The sequence below is a fragment of the Thamnophis sirtalis genome, unplaced genomic scaffold (assembly GCF_051295495.1).
Source record: "Thamnophis sirtalis isolate CommonGarterSnake01/CBP01778 unplaced genomic scaffold, rThaSir2_p1.2 scaffold_20, whole genome shotgun sequence".
Lineage (NCBI taxonomy): Eukaryota > Metazoa > Chordata > Lepidosauria > Squamata > Natricidae > Thamnophis > Thamnophis sirtalis.
In genome coordinates this window covers 490,521-503,863 of record NW_028261400.1, presented here as the reverse complement: position 1 = coordinate 503,863, position 13,343 = coordinate 490,521, and the positions used below count along the sequence as shown (strand labels likewise).

The window sequence follows — 13,343 nt, the reverse complement described above, 5'->3', positions numbered from 1 at the left end:
ATACAAATATCAACATAGCCCAAAGACTCTTTTAGGCAATTTTTTATAAAATTCATCTTCTTTTTTACTAGGAGCATTGATTCCAATTAGAAGTGTTTTCTTGATATCCATAATTTCCACCATCAAAATTCTTCCCTCTTAATCTGCATAAATTAATTTCACTGGAATATTATCTTTAATATAGAAGATCACTCCTCTTTTCTTGCAATTCTCCAGTGTAGTATACATTCTCATATTACAAGCCCCCCCACCTTACCTTAAACCTGTTTTATACATGTATTAATTACATTTTAATGGCATCCATCTCATTGATGATAGGTGGATTACCACGGAATAAAAAGTTGTTTAAAAGGATAATGTAAAGACAGCTAAATGAAGAAGGTTAAAGGGAAAGCTATTTAGTTGTGTCTGTTGTATGTGTGGCTACGTCTTTCCCTGACTTGGCTAAGTAGGTGCTGGGAGCCCAACGGTTGGGGGCCATTGAGTGTGGATTCTTTGTCATCTCAAAGAATCATAGTGTCCTAGTCACTTTAGGCCATTGTCCCTCAAGCTGGGCTACTTGAAGATGGACCGACCAACTCCCAGAATTCCCCAGTCAGCATGCCTTCAAACGGGTGGAGGAATTCTGGGAATTGAAGTCCTTCCGTCTTCGTGGCCAAGCTTGAGAAACACTCCTTTAGAACACAGCAAGCTGGAATATTGGGACCTTAGCCACAACTCCGCAAGGGGCACTGGCTACCAGGCTGAGCTACCGGCAACCTTCCACTCCAGTTCCATCCAGGTGCCGCTACCTGTTGAGCTGCTGCCAAACTCCTGGAAGCGGCAGAAAGTTTTAAACTCCCAGGATTCCCTCTGAACGTTTTGAGAAATGCCAGAATAAAGGAATTAAGGAACTTCCTGATGCTTCACTTCTCTTTTCCATTCCCTGTTTGCGCCCATCTCCTGCATTGGCCGGATCTCTTCGGACGCTTCCTCCAGAAAGAAAGACAATCGTCCTGTCACCACAAACCTCCGGGAATTATTTTATTTTTATTCATCAGATGTAGAGGCCACCCATCTTTCCACAGGGTAACTCTGGCTATTTTTAGCCTTGGGGGCAGAGGAAGGAGAACTCAGGTGCCCGAAGTAGCTTTCCCTGGATCAAAGGAAGCCTTGTGTAGAGTTGTAGAAGTGAATAAATGGGACATTTGGCCTGGAGCTGCCTGCCAATATTTGGATTTCAGCTCCCATCATCCCAGACAAAGTTGATTCATGATGTTGGTGGAATGGGTCAGGAAGGAGGCCCACGGGTGGGGCACAACACCCACCCACACGTCACACGGGGCAGGTTGGTAAGCAAGGAAGGAGCAGAAGGTTGGAGGTTTTCACAGCTGGAGAAGCAACTTTGGGGGTGAAGACTCCTGCCTTGGTCAATGGGGTGGACTAGAGGAGCTCTGAGGAACCTTCCATCTCTACAATTCTATGAACCTGGGCAGGATGCGGGGTGGGGAGTGGACTAGCCCTACAATTCTATGATTCTAGGAGGTTGAGCAGGGGGATGGACTAGAAGACCTCCATGTCCCTTCCAGCCCTAGAATTCTGATTCCAACTCACTGGTTTAAGAGTTTCTTCTGATTGAGCTTCTGCTCCAGGTGTGAAACCCTGAGGACGAACCAGAACCTTTCACAGAGTCCTCAACTTACGACCATTTACGTAACTAACTGTTCACTGTTATGGCACCACTAACCAATATTGTGCTTTTTTGAATTCTTTCCTTCTTTCTTTCTTCCTTCCCTTCTTTACTATTTTTTGTCAACCTGTGCTTATTTTAATGCAAAATTCTGTGGTGGTTTTTTCAAGAGACCCCACTGACAATCTCTGCCAAATAGTTTCAGTAGCCTGTCAGGTTCAAGCCGGAGGACTGCCCTTCCCTTTCCTTGGGGCTGCCCTTGAAGATTGCTCCAGTGGGCGAGAAATGCACCCGTCTGGGTGTGTCTATGTGTATGTGTGTGTTGAACAGGAGCCACTTTAGTTGTGTAACCCCAGTGAGAGGAGCAACCTTTATAGACATCAAAGGATCCACACAGGAGAAGAACCTCATAAATGTCTGGAGTGTGGAAAGAGCTTCAGTTGGAGGGGCACCCTTTATGCACACCAAAGGATCCACACAGGAGAAAAACCTCATCAATGTCTGGAGTGTGGAAAGAGCTTCAGTCAGAGGAGCAACCTTTATACACACCAAAGGATCCACACAGGAGAAAAACCTCATAAATGTCTGGAGTGTGGAAAGAGCTTCAGTCAGAGGAGCAACCTTTATACACACCAAAGGATCCACACAGGAGAAAAACCTCATAAATGTCTGGAGTGTGGAAAGAGCTTCAGCCTGAGGGGCAACCTTTATACACATCAAAGGATCCACACAGGAGAAAAACCTCATAAATGTTTGGAGTGTGGAAAGAGCTTCAGTGAGAGTAGAATCATTTATAGACATCAAAGGATCCACACAGGAAAAAAGCCTCATAAATGCCTGGAGTGTGGAAAGAGCTTCAGCCTAACGGGCAACCTTTATAGACATCAGAGGATCCACACAGGAGAAAAACCTCATAAATGCCTGGAGTGTGGAAAGAGCTTCAGTTGGAGGGGCAACCTTTATAGACATCAAATGATCCATTCAAGAGAAAAACCTCCGCCCAATCCCCGCATTCAGGCAGGGGGAGGCCGAGGTTCCCTCCCTCCGGGATCCTCCCCTAGGCAAGGTGGGTTGGGAGGTCTGGGAGGGTAGCCAGGAGAGTGAAAGCTGAAGGGGCCATGGAGTTTTCCGCTCTTTTAATGCTCTCCTCGTTTTGCACTGAAGACCTGAGCTAATCTGATGCTGGAGCCCAGTGAGGCTTAGACCGATGGAGGAAGTTCCCTTCTCAGCTGACACAAGAAGAACAAGCCAGCTGCAAGGGACCTTAGAGGTCTTCTAGCCCAACCATCTGCTCAAGCAGCAGATCTCATCCCGAAGTTCCTTTTTCAGGAGGCAACTGGATTTTCTTTCCCTTCACTTCTCACCCAAGAAATGTCCTCCGTTAATAGGACAGAGCAGAAGGGAATTCTTTATTGGCCAAGTGTGATTGGACACACAAGGAATTTGTCTTTGGTGCATCACCTCTCACAGTGTACCTGAAGTAAAATAAAAGGCATCCATCAGCATACAACACTCGGTGATAGTCGTAAGTTACTAATAAGCAATCAAATCATACTAAGAAAGAAACAGAACCATCTAAATTGTCAAGATACAAGCAACATAGTCATAAGTGGGGAGAGACAGTTACTGAGAAGAGTAAGAAGAATAGTAATGCAGTCTTAGGAGGTGTTGTGGAATTCCTCGTTTTGCAGAGTGATGGCAGGTGGGGGAAACTGTTCTTGTTTGTCTTTGTCTTGGTGTGCAGTGCCCTATACATCCCAGAGAGAGTAAGCATGGTAGTCAGCCAGCCCCTCCCCACTTTAGCTGCCTTACCAGCCCCTCCCTCTCCACATCCACCTGCTCCTCCTTTCCAAAACTGCAGCAGTGGGGGGAAATCCCCTCCAATACTGCCCCCTTCCTAGTTGCAGTTTTCAACCTTTTTGAGCCCTTGGAAACCCTGTGTGTCTGTGTCTGTGTGTGTTTCTGTGTGTGTGTGTTTTTTCCTCCTACACCCTCTCCCTCTTTGGAGGGGACTCCTGTTGCGGCTGCTGCATGTGCCACTGTGCCCTGCGACATAGCCCTCCACCCCTGGGTTGGCTCTTCGTTGAGCCATTGGGAGCTTTGGATTTTCATACAGTGTTTTGCCCATCTTCTTCCCCGTTTTATTGTCCTCTTTTGTAAGCCATCCAGAGTCATTGGCAGTTGGGCTCCCCTTTGCTTCTCTCAAACTCTCCCCAATTCAGGCAATCAAGTTCTTTTCGGCTCCACACCAATCTTAGTGCCTGAGTTTGGAGAGTAAGATATGAAAATCCTGCGTGGCTTCATGATGCTGAATCCCCAAGGACATGACGCTCTTTTGCCCATCTTCCAAATGTTGAGGGCTCCAGCAGCTGAAGACCCAGAAAGAATCCAACTTGGAGAATATCAACATTGCATGATTTCCTGTTTCTTTTTTTTCCAAACAATGAGATATTGATTTCTATGAGGAAATTCACTAGCAGGAGATTCTCCTCCTTAGCTCCTCTTTAATTGGAGACGGTCTCCTTTTGGGCATGAATTCCAAATTCAGATATCCAGGAAGAAAATTTATCCATGTAGTTGCTGTTTAAAAACACACTTGTGTTGTCCCAAATTCGGGTCTGAGCCTGGTGTCGAAGCCAATGATGGACCCAGACAGGAGGGGCAGGTTTTCTGATTGCTTTTTATTGGAGGACTCCAAGGAAAAGGTTCCTGGTCAAAAGGCCAAGAACAAAGGATTAAGAAAGCTTTATACATTTATTTTCACTAAAGGAGAAGGTGGAACAAGGTGAAATAATAAGAAATATCCTCTAAAAAACACTTGAGCAATAATTCCACCATTTGTTCTATTGGTCTCCAGCTGTGCCATTCCTAAGCCTTGGCTAAGGAAGGCCCCAGGAGTTCTCTAACAGGCCTTTCATTTGCTGCCGGCCATCTCTATTCCTAACTTTTAGCTGAGCTCTGCAAGGTGTCTAATTCTTGTTACTGTTATCAACTTTCTAGCCAATGTTCCCTCTAATTTTTTTTCAGTGTGAGCGGAAAAGTATAGTGTTTGAGCGGCACAGTTTCATGCCTGAGCACCTAAGAGAGCCACAGTTTGAACTGCTGTCACGTCTGCTGGACATTTGCGCAACATACCAAGTGTCAAGCGCCGATTGCTAGCGAGGTTTCAGCCTGATGAATGCCAGGCATGAAAAGTGCCACTCAAAGACTATACTTTTCCGCTCACCCTGAAAAAAAAAAGGCTCTCTGCTCAGCTTTTAGATTGTTAGACTGGCTAGAGAGAGACATGGCACCAACAGGGTCCTGGGTCCTGGCATTTTGCAGGCAACCTGTCCTCTCACATTCCTTTGGAATGCAACCCATCACATGTGAATTAGATTTTGCCAATTATCCTATTAAAAGATAATGCTATTATTCTAAAATACGACTAACTCGATATTAAAAACTGTAAATATGTAATGCTGATAAATAATAGCAGTAATTATTTAGTATGATTAAAATCAGTATTGATATATCAATATAATATCTATCGAAATTGACAATATACACTAAAATAACAATACAAATATATAATGTGGAATATAAATGTAATAAATATAATATATAAATGCAACATAAATGTAATAAAATAATTTATCATGAAACTCTCCCCCTTTAAAGTAGTAAGATCAATTAAATAGTCTAGCAAGTTTGGACAATATGCTATATGTTATGTTACTTAAGTATATACCTCAGAATCAGATACAACATCCACATCATTTCCAACTGAGTCAATAAAATCATATGCCATGGCAAAACTATTTTAAATAAAGATATGAAATTAATCAAGTATTGCATTTATTTTTCAAAATGAATGTACAATTTTTTTATTATTTAAGTTTTGTACCCTATATTTTCTAACTAACGTTAACTTTAAAAAGACGTTACATCAGACTACAATACAAGTAATTAAATGAAGACTAAAATAAGTGTTTTGGCATATTGAGCTTTTTATATTTCTTTCTTATATTGCTTCCTTAGTTGAGAACTTGCTCCTCAGCTTACTTACGCATTAACTGTTGCTTTTATGGTTTATTCATTCACTGCTTCATCTTCAGTTTTTTTCACAGGGGGCAGGGCTTCCTTCCTCCCTCCCTCCCTCCCTTCCCTCCCTCCCTCCCTCCCTCCACTCCTTTGGCCACCAATTTTGATCCAATTCTCTCTCTCTCTCTCTCTCTCTCTCACACACACACACACACACACACACACACGTTCTTTTTTGGGGGGGGTTGAATTACTCCGCCTCACTGCGCAAAGTCGGCTCAGCATGTGTTCGGCCCCCACTTACACCGAATCAAATCCGCGGCCGGCGGGACCAGGGGGTTGCATTTCAAAGCCGCCAGTCCTCTTGCTTCTTCTCCTTCACCAGCAAAGCTCCCGCTGGCTTCCCGGCCCATGACTTTGGTGCTCTCCCTCCACGCGGAGCACCTGAGCTGGCTCCCGCGTTATCCCTCCCCCTTCCTCCTCCGCCGTGCTTTTGAGGCCGCGGGAGCTAGTAGGAAAGCGGCGGAGGTGGAGGCGGCGGCAGGGGTAACCCAGAACCCAGCTGAGGTGCTCCGAGTGGAGTCAGCTGGGCTCTGGGTTACCCCTGCCGCCGCCTCCACCTCTGCCGCTTTCCTACTAGCTCCCGCGGCCTCAAAAGCACGGCAGAGGAGGAAGGGGGAGGGATAACGCGGGAGCCAGCTCAGGTGCTCCGCGTGGAGAGGCACCAAAGCCATGGGCCGGGAAGCCAGCGGGAGCTTTGCTGGTGAAGGAGAAGAAGCAAGAGGACTGGCGGCTCATCAAAACAAGACTGGGAAGGTCCTTTGCGGGAGACCAGTTCTAGCCGCCTGCAAAGGACTTCCCCACGTTTGCTTTGGTAGAAATCTCTGCGCGGCAGTTAGAAACTTCTGCGCGGGGATTTCTTTCCATGGGGGGAAGCTTTCATTACCCTAATACCAAAGGAAGAGGCGGATAGTAGTAAAATTCAAAACTATAGACCTATATCCTTGTTAAACGCGGATTACAAAATTTTTATATCAATTTTGGCGGAAAGATTAAAAATAATATTAAATCAAAATATCCATTTGGACCAAAATGGCTTTCTCCCTAAAAGACACATTCGGAACAATACAAGAATAATAATTAACACCTTGGAATTCTACGAAACAAAATCTGAGAAACAATTAGCATTAATTTTTGTCGACGCGCAGAAAGCATTCGATAACTTAGATTGGAATTTTTTAATCACACAACTAAAAATGATGAAATTCAGCGACAAATTTATTAAGATTATAGAAACTATATATTCACAGCAATCAGCAAATATTATAATTAATGGAGAATTAACAGAGAGGGTACGAATCGGAAAGGGTGTTAGACAAGGGTGTCCGCTCTCCCCATTACTATTAATTATGTCGTTAGAGGTTCTCCTAAATCAGATAAGATTAAATCAGGAAATTAGGGGTTTGACCATAAAAAAAGAACAATATAAAACACAGGCTTTCGCGGACGACATGGTCTTTATTGTGGAAGACCCTCTAATCTCAGGACCGAAATTAATGAAGGACGTTGAGGACTTTGAGCGTGTGGCCGGATTAAAAATAAATAAGGAAAAAACAAAAATGATTATAAAGAACTTTCCCAAAAAACAGATAGAAGAACTAGAGAAAGCAATGGAATTAAAGGTAACTAAAAAGGTCAAATACTTAGGGATTTGGCTATCTGCGAAATGCTCTTCTATAAAAGAAGATAACTATGATAAACTATTACGAAACATCCAAAAAGATTTAAAAAATTGGTCGAAGCTACAAATATCATTGATGGGAAGAATCGCAGTAATCAAGATGAATGTCTTGCCAAAAATTCTCTATTTATTTCAAACGGCACCGGTTAAATTAGGAGAAAAATTTTATAACGATTTGGATAAAATGGTACGAAATTTTGTGTGGAATGGCAAGAAGCCTAGAATAAAATATAAGCATCTTCAAGATAAAAGAGCGCAAGGTGGAATGGGCCTATCAGAATGGAAAGCATATCATCAAGCAGCAACAACAATGTGGATAAAGGAGTGGGTAATGTTAACCAACAAAAGAATCCTAACGATAGAGGGCCACGACTTGCAATGGGGCTGGCACAATTACTTATGGTGTGAGGGAAATAAAGTCCACAATTATTTTAGAAGACACCATTTAAGAGGGGTACTGATTAAGGATTGGCTGGAAATTAGAAGGAAATTCTATATCCAACTACCCAAATGGATATCCCCGACGGAAGCTCTGATATACCCAAATTTGATAAATTTTGACAAAAACGCTATTTACAAACAGCTGTTAGATGATCAAAATAGACTAAATTCCAGGGGAAATTTGGCTGAAATGGGAATAAATATTGATTGGTGGCCATACTTTCAAATACAAAATAAATACAAATCAGATCTAGCACAATTTGGCTTTCAGGACAAGGACCAGGAACTGGATAAAATCTTCATAGGACCAGACGAGAAATTAATATTGAAAATATATAACTGCTTGCTGATCCGAAAAATGGAAGCAGAAAGAGTGAAAGAAGTCATGGTAACCTGGGCCCAGAATATCGGCCACACAATTGACCTGGATGACTGGGAAAGGGTATGGGAGTGGAACCTGAAATTAACGAAATCGACGGCCTATAAAGAAAATATATACAAAATGTTCTACTGCTGGCATCTCCCTCCGACAAGACTGGCAAAAATTTCCTCAAAATTATCGGCCAAATGCTGGAAATGCAAAACAACGCTGGGCACGTACTACCACATGTGGTGGACGTGTCCAGTGGCTAAGACATATTGGAAACGAACGCTAAGATGGCTGAATGAAATCATGTCAATTAAATTAAGTCTTAAGCCGGAAATGTTTCTATTAGGGATAACAGATCAAAAAATATGTAAAACCAATCAATACCTTCTCGTCCAAATCTTGACGGCGGCAAGGATCGCTTACGCGCAGTGCTGGAAGAGTGAAAATGCCCCCACTAGCACAATGGTGATGAACAAAATCTTAGAATTAGCAGAAATGAACAAATTGACAATGCGGATTAACGATAAAGAAGACACAGACTTTTACAAAGTCTGGGAGAAATTGTACAAATGGCTTGATGAGACAGTGAGGATTCAGATATAAAAGGAGATAGCTGACTAACTTAAAACGATCTAAGCAATAACTCAAATAAACAATACACAAAGACAGAGGGACAAATGAGAGTAGAAATGTATTAGAGGTGAGAATTCACCGTTGAGTAACACCATTAGACCACAACGTTGGAATAACTTGAAAAGCTGATAGGTAATCCGTTATAACTACCTGCATGGAATTAGCAACCTAGTCTCATACTAGGTAAGGCGAGATGAGCAATGGGAGATGAAAATATGTAAAGAGCTTTATCTATTTTTGTATCTTGCATTTTGTAAATCTTGCCTTTTTTATATAACTTTCAAATAAGGGGGGGGGGGGGAAGAAAGAAAAAGAGAACCAGGTCATCCCCTGAAGAGCAGAATATGTAAACACAACAATGGTTAGAGTGGATGGAGGGAGAAGTAGAAGTAAAGATAGGAAGGAGAGGAGAAAGGAGAGGAATAGGAGAAAGGGAAAGGCAGAGGAAGAATGGGAGGGAATGTAAGAGTAGGAAAGAGGGGAGGAATGGGAAGAAGAGGGGAAGGGTAAAGGGGAGGAAGGAAGGAGAGAAGGGAAAGGAGAGGAGAAAGGAAGGAAGGAGAGAAGAAAGAGAAGAAGGGGGTAGGAAGGAGGGAGGGAAGGAGGGAAGGAAGGAGAGAAGGAGAGAAGAAAGGAGGGAAGGAAGGAGGGAAGGAAGGAGAGAAGAAAGGAGGGAAGGAAGGAGGGAACGTAGGAGAGAAGGAAGGGGGGAAGGAAAAGGGAAAGGAAGGAGAGAAGGAGAAAAGAAAGGGAATGAAGGACGGAGGGAAGGAAGGAGGGAAGGAGAGAAGGAGGGAAGGGGAAGGAGGGAGGGAAGGAAGGGGAGTAGGAGAGAAGAAATGAGGGAAGGAAAGAGGGAGGGAGGGAGGGAAGAAGAAGAAGTAGGACTATTGTAAGATAAGATGGATCTATGGGATGATAAAAAAGCAATCTTCAAGTATATTGTCAACAGTAGGGAAAAATTGTTATAAATACATATTATTAATAACAGTTATGAGATTATATAATTGTGAATGTATATATGAAATTGATAAAATAAAAAAACTTTAGTTGCAAAAAAAATAAAAAAAATAAAAATCCTAAAAATTCGACTTGGGGAACTGCGACCCGGCATTTGGATGTCTTAAGTTTCAAGCCGACGTCACGGAAATGATGAAGTACAGACCGCAGACAGGCCAGGAGAGAGGTTAGGGAGTGGGCAGACACCAGGACGTTGTCAAAATAAGGGACAACGCCCGGTACGCCCTGTAACAGCCTTTCCATTAAATTTTGAAAGAGCCCAGGTGCCACACTGACTCCAAATTGGAGCCGGTGACACTTGAACGCACCCCTGTGTGTGACTATAGTCTGTGCTTCAGCAGTTGCCTCGTCCACAGGCAACTGCTGATATGCCTGTGCTAGGTCTAGCTTCGCAAATATGGTCCCCTGTCCCAGAGAGTGCAGCAGATGCTGCACCACGGGCACCGGGTATGCGCTCTGCTGCAATGCTCTGTTTAATGTGCACTTAAAATCAGCACAGATCCTCACAGATCCATCACTCTTCACTGGCATCATTATCGGAGTTTCCCAACAAGCGTGGTCTATGGGTTCTAGTACTCCTTGGGCCAGTAATTTATCAATTTCTGCATCCACTTTAGGTTTTAATGCAAAAGGTACCTGCACGGCGGAACCTGTGGGTCTAAAGTGAATGGAATCGAAGTACCAGTGTACTTCCCCAAACCCTCCCCGAAAACTTAATTAACAAATCCAAGTATATAGTACTCTGGATTTGATCAATGCCTGTTATGCCAAGTCCCAAAGCCTCAAACCATTCCAATCCCAATAAACTTGGCCGGGGACTTTTCATTACAATCAGAGGTAACTTTTTGTTGAACTGCTTAAATGCTACCTTACAGAGATATTTACCCAGCACTGGAATGGGATTTCCTTGGAAATCCCTTAATCTTAACAGACAAGGCTCCAAACTTGTCTTGGCTAAAGCCGGAATAATCCTCTTAACTGTTGCCCAAGAAATTATTGATACAGCTGATTCTGTGTCAACCTCCATCTGACAGGGTCTGCCCTCCAAGTGGACCGTAAGGAAAGTTTTCCCTCTCGGACCATGGACAATCTGGTCCACTTCAGCTTCTTCCCTATCCTCATTTACAGCAAAACAGGAATTCCTTTTCCTGAAACTTTGGCCCCTGGTAAATTTGTGGTTTTTTCTGTATCCCTGACTGGTGCTAGAGAAACCTGCGCATTTGCACAAGGAGCAAATGACCCCTTTTTCCACAACAGAGAGAAATAGTATTTTTAAACCGGCACTCCATTCTATCGTCCCTACCTCCACACCCTGGGCAGGTAGTTTGGGGCAAAATGTTACCCTGTCGACCTCTGGCCTGTTCTGCCTTCAAGTGATGTACTTCATCATTTCCAATAGCCCTTCATCAGGGAAAATGTCTTCATGATGCACCTCTGTGGCTTTTTCTCTGGCTTGTGGTCTACAGAACCTCTGCATCTCTTCTGTGGATTTTGTTGACAGCTCTACTGCCCTGGCTTCATCTAAAGCAGTTTGTAAATCTAACTCAGGTTTGGCCAGTAGATGGCGCTGAATACGGAGGTCTCTACCCCCTCCTACAAGCTGATCTGTAATGGACTCATCCAAATCTTTAAAACGACAATGGAGGGCCGCAGCTCTTAAGGCAGCCACATACTCATTAATTGTCTCTCTCTCACGCTGAAACCTTCTGTAAAAGGCAAACCGGCGCGAAGTGTGAGAAAGTGATGGGGCATAATGATTTTTTAACTTTGTCACCAAAACATCCCATGTCACATCGTGGACGGAGTGCGGAGCCACTAGCGATTCCGCAAGGTTAAACATCTCTGTGCTACACAGATTTAAAAAACACGATTTCTTTCTCTGTTCAGTTAGGTTAGTAAAGCCGTTGGCTTCTAAAAAACAATCAAATCAGGAAATATAAGAGTCCCAAGTCTGCGTGGCCGAGTTAAAACTGGCTAATGTATTCATTGAAGCCATTCTGAGGTAACTTTTCTCCCCTTTGGCTTAACCCCAAATCGGTCTTCGTAGTAGAAGTGACTCGCTCAACATCTCGTCGAGCGATTCCCCTGAGGGAATTCAGCTCTAGTGACTTCGCTCTTCAATTAGTGGCTTTCTCAGCTCTGCCTGGGCTCAGCCTCAGAGGAATCCCATCCTCGTCACCAATGTTCTAGCTGGGAGAACGCAGTCAGACAAACGGAGGTGAGCCAGGACTTCAAGTCAGCTAACAGTTTATTTCTAACAGGTTGCCAAACGCGGCACTTCACATTTCGTGCGTATTAGCTAACTGGCAACAGCTGAGCCCAGTTTGACAGCTCTTTATATACCTCAGCTGTCAAACAGGTAACCAATCAGAAACAAGGACACACACCCCTAGCCAAACGGACCAGAGAGGAAATTGTAGTACACAACAATAAGGGCAAAGAAGTGAGGTTGACTTAGCCACGCCCACCCACTCACATGACCATGACCACCAAGCCACACCTGCCTAGTCACATGACCACCAAACCACACCCACAGAACCGGTAGGGAAAATGTTTAGATTTCACCACTGCTGCTTCCCTTCTGCAACATGAGGCTCCCCAGCTTCCTCCTCCCAAGAGGGGCTCCCCACTCAGCTGGGCAGAGTCCTGCCTGGCATCCCTGCAAGAGCCCCCTTGGCTGTCCTGTGCATGGGAAAGGGTGGCAGGGAAACATGGGATATGGGCTTCTGCATTCCTGGGTTTTGGACGATGCAAGTTGGATTTTGCAGATCTGTTTTCCATCTGCAACACAAGAGTCCTGAGCTCTCCTTCCTTCCTTCCATGGGATGAGAGGCTTCCTTGATTTTACCATCTCCTTTCACTTTGTTTTTTTCCTGTGTTTGTGTGTGTATGTGTGTGTGTGAGAGAGAGTGTGATGGGTTAATTTTTTTTTAGAACCAATTCTATAGGTGTGGCCTGTTTTGTGGGAGTGGCTCGGTGATTATGTGACCAGGTGTGCGTGGCCTACTTGGAAAATGTGGTGAAACTCACTTAGCGATGCTCTTGCTTAGCAATCAAAATTTTGGGCTCAATTGTGGTCATCTCTTTTTCTTTCTTTCTTTCTTTCTTTCTTTCTTTCTTTCTTTCTTTCTTTCTTTCTTTCTTTCTTTCTCTCCTTCCTTTCTTTTTTCTCTCTCTCTCTCTCCCTCTTTCTTTCTTTCTTTCTTTCTTTCTCTTTTTCTCTTTCTCTTTCTTTCTTTCTGTCTTTCTGTCTGTCTCTGGGAGGTTCCACAAATCTACAGTGCCATTTAGAACTGGTTCCAGCTCCCTCCCCCCGCCCGTCTGCCCATCATCAAGATGAAGAGCGAGAGGAGGGATTCTGGGAGTTGAAGACTACAAGTCTTAAAGCTGTTAAGTTTGAACACCCTGGGGTTTTTTTTCTAAAGTGTTAGGGGTGCAAGGGTCTT

At 43.8% G+C, this 13,343-nt stretch overlaps 1 protein-coding gene across 1 annotated transcript in view; it reads left to right on the top strand.

The window, feature by feature from the left end:
* Positions 1-13,343, top strand: part of LOC148042234 (uncharacterized) — an 845,903-nt gene that overhangs the window by 396,542 nt on the left and 436,018 nt on the right. Inside the window, exon 8 of the mRNA XM_087703082.1 lies at positions 2,049-2,612. Within this exon, the coding sequence (XP_087559208.1) occupies positions 2,049-2,612 (564 nt within the window). The remainder of the gene's footprint in view (positions 1-2,048; positions 2,613-13,343) is intronic.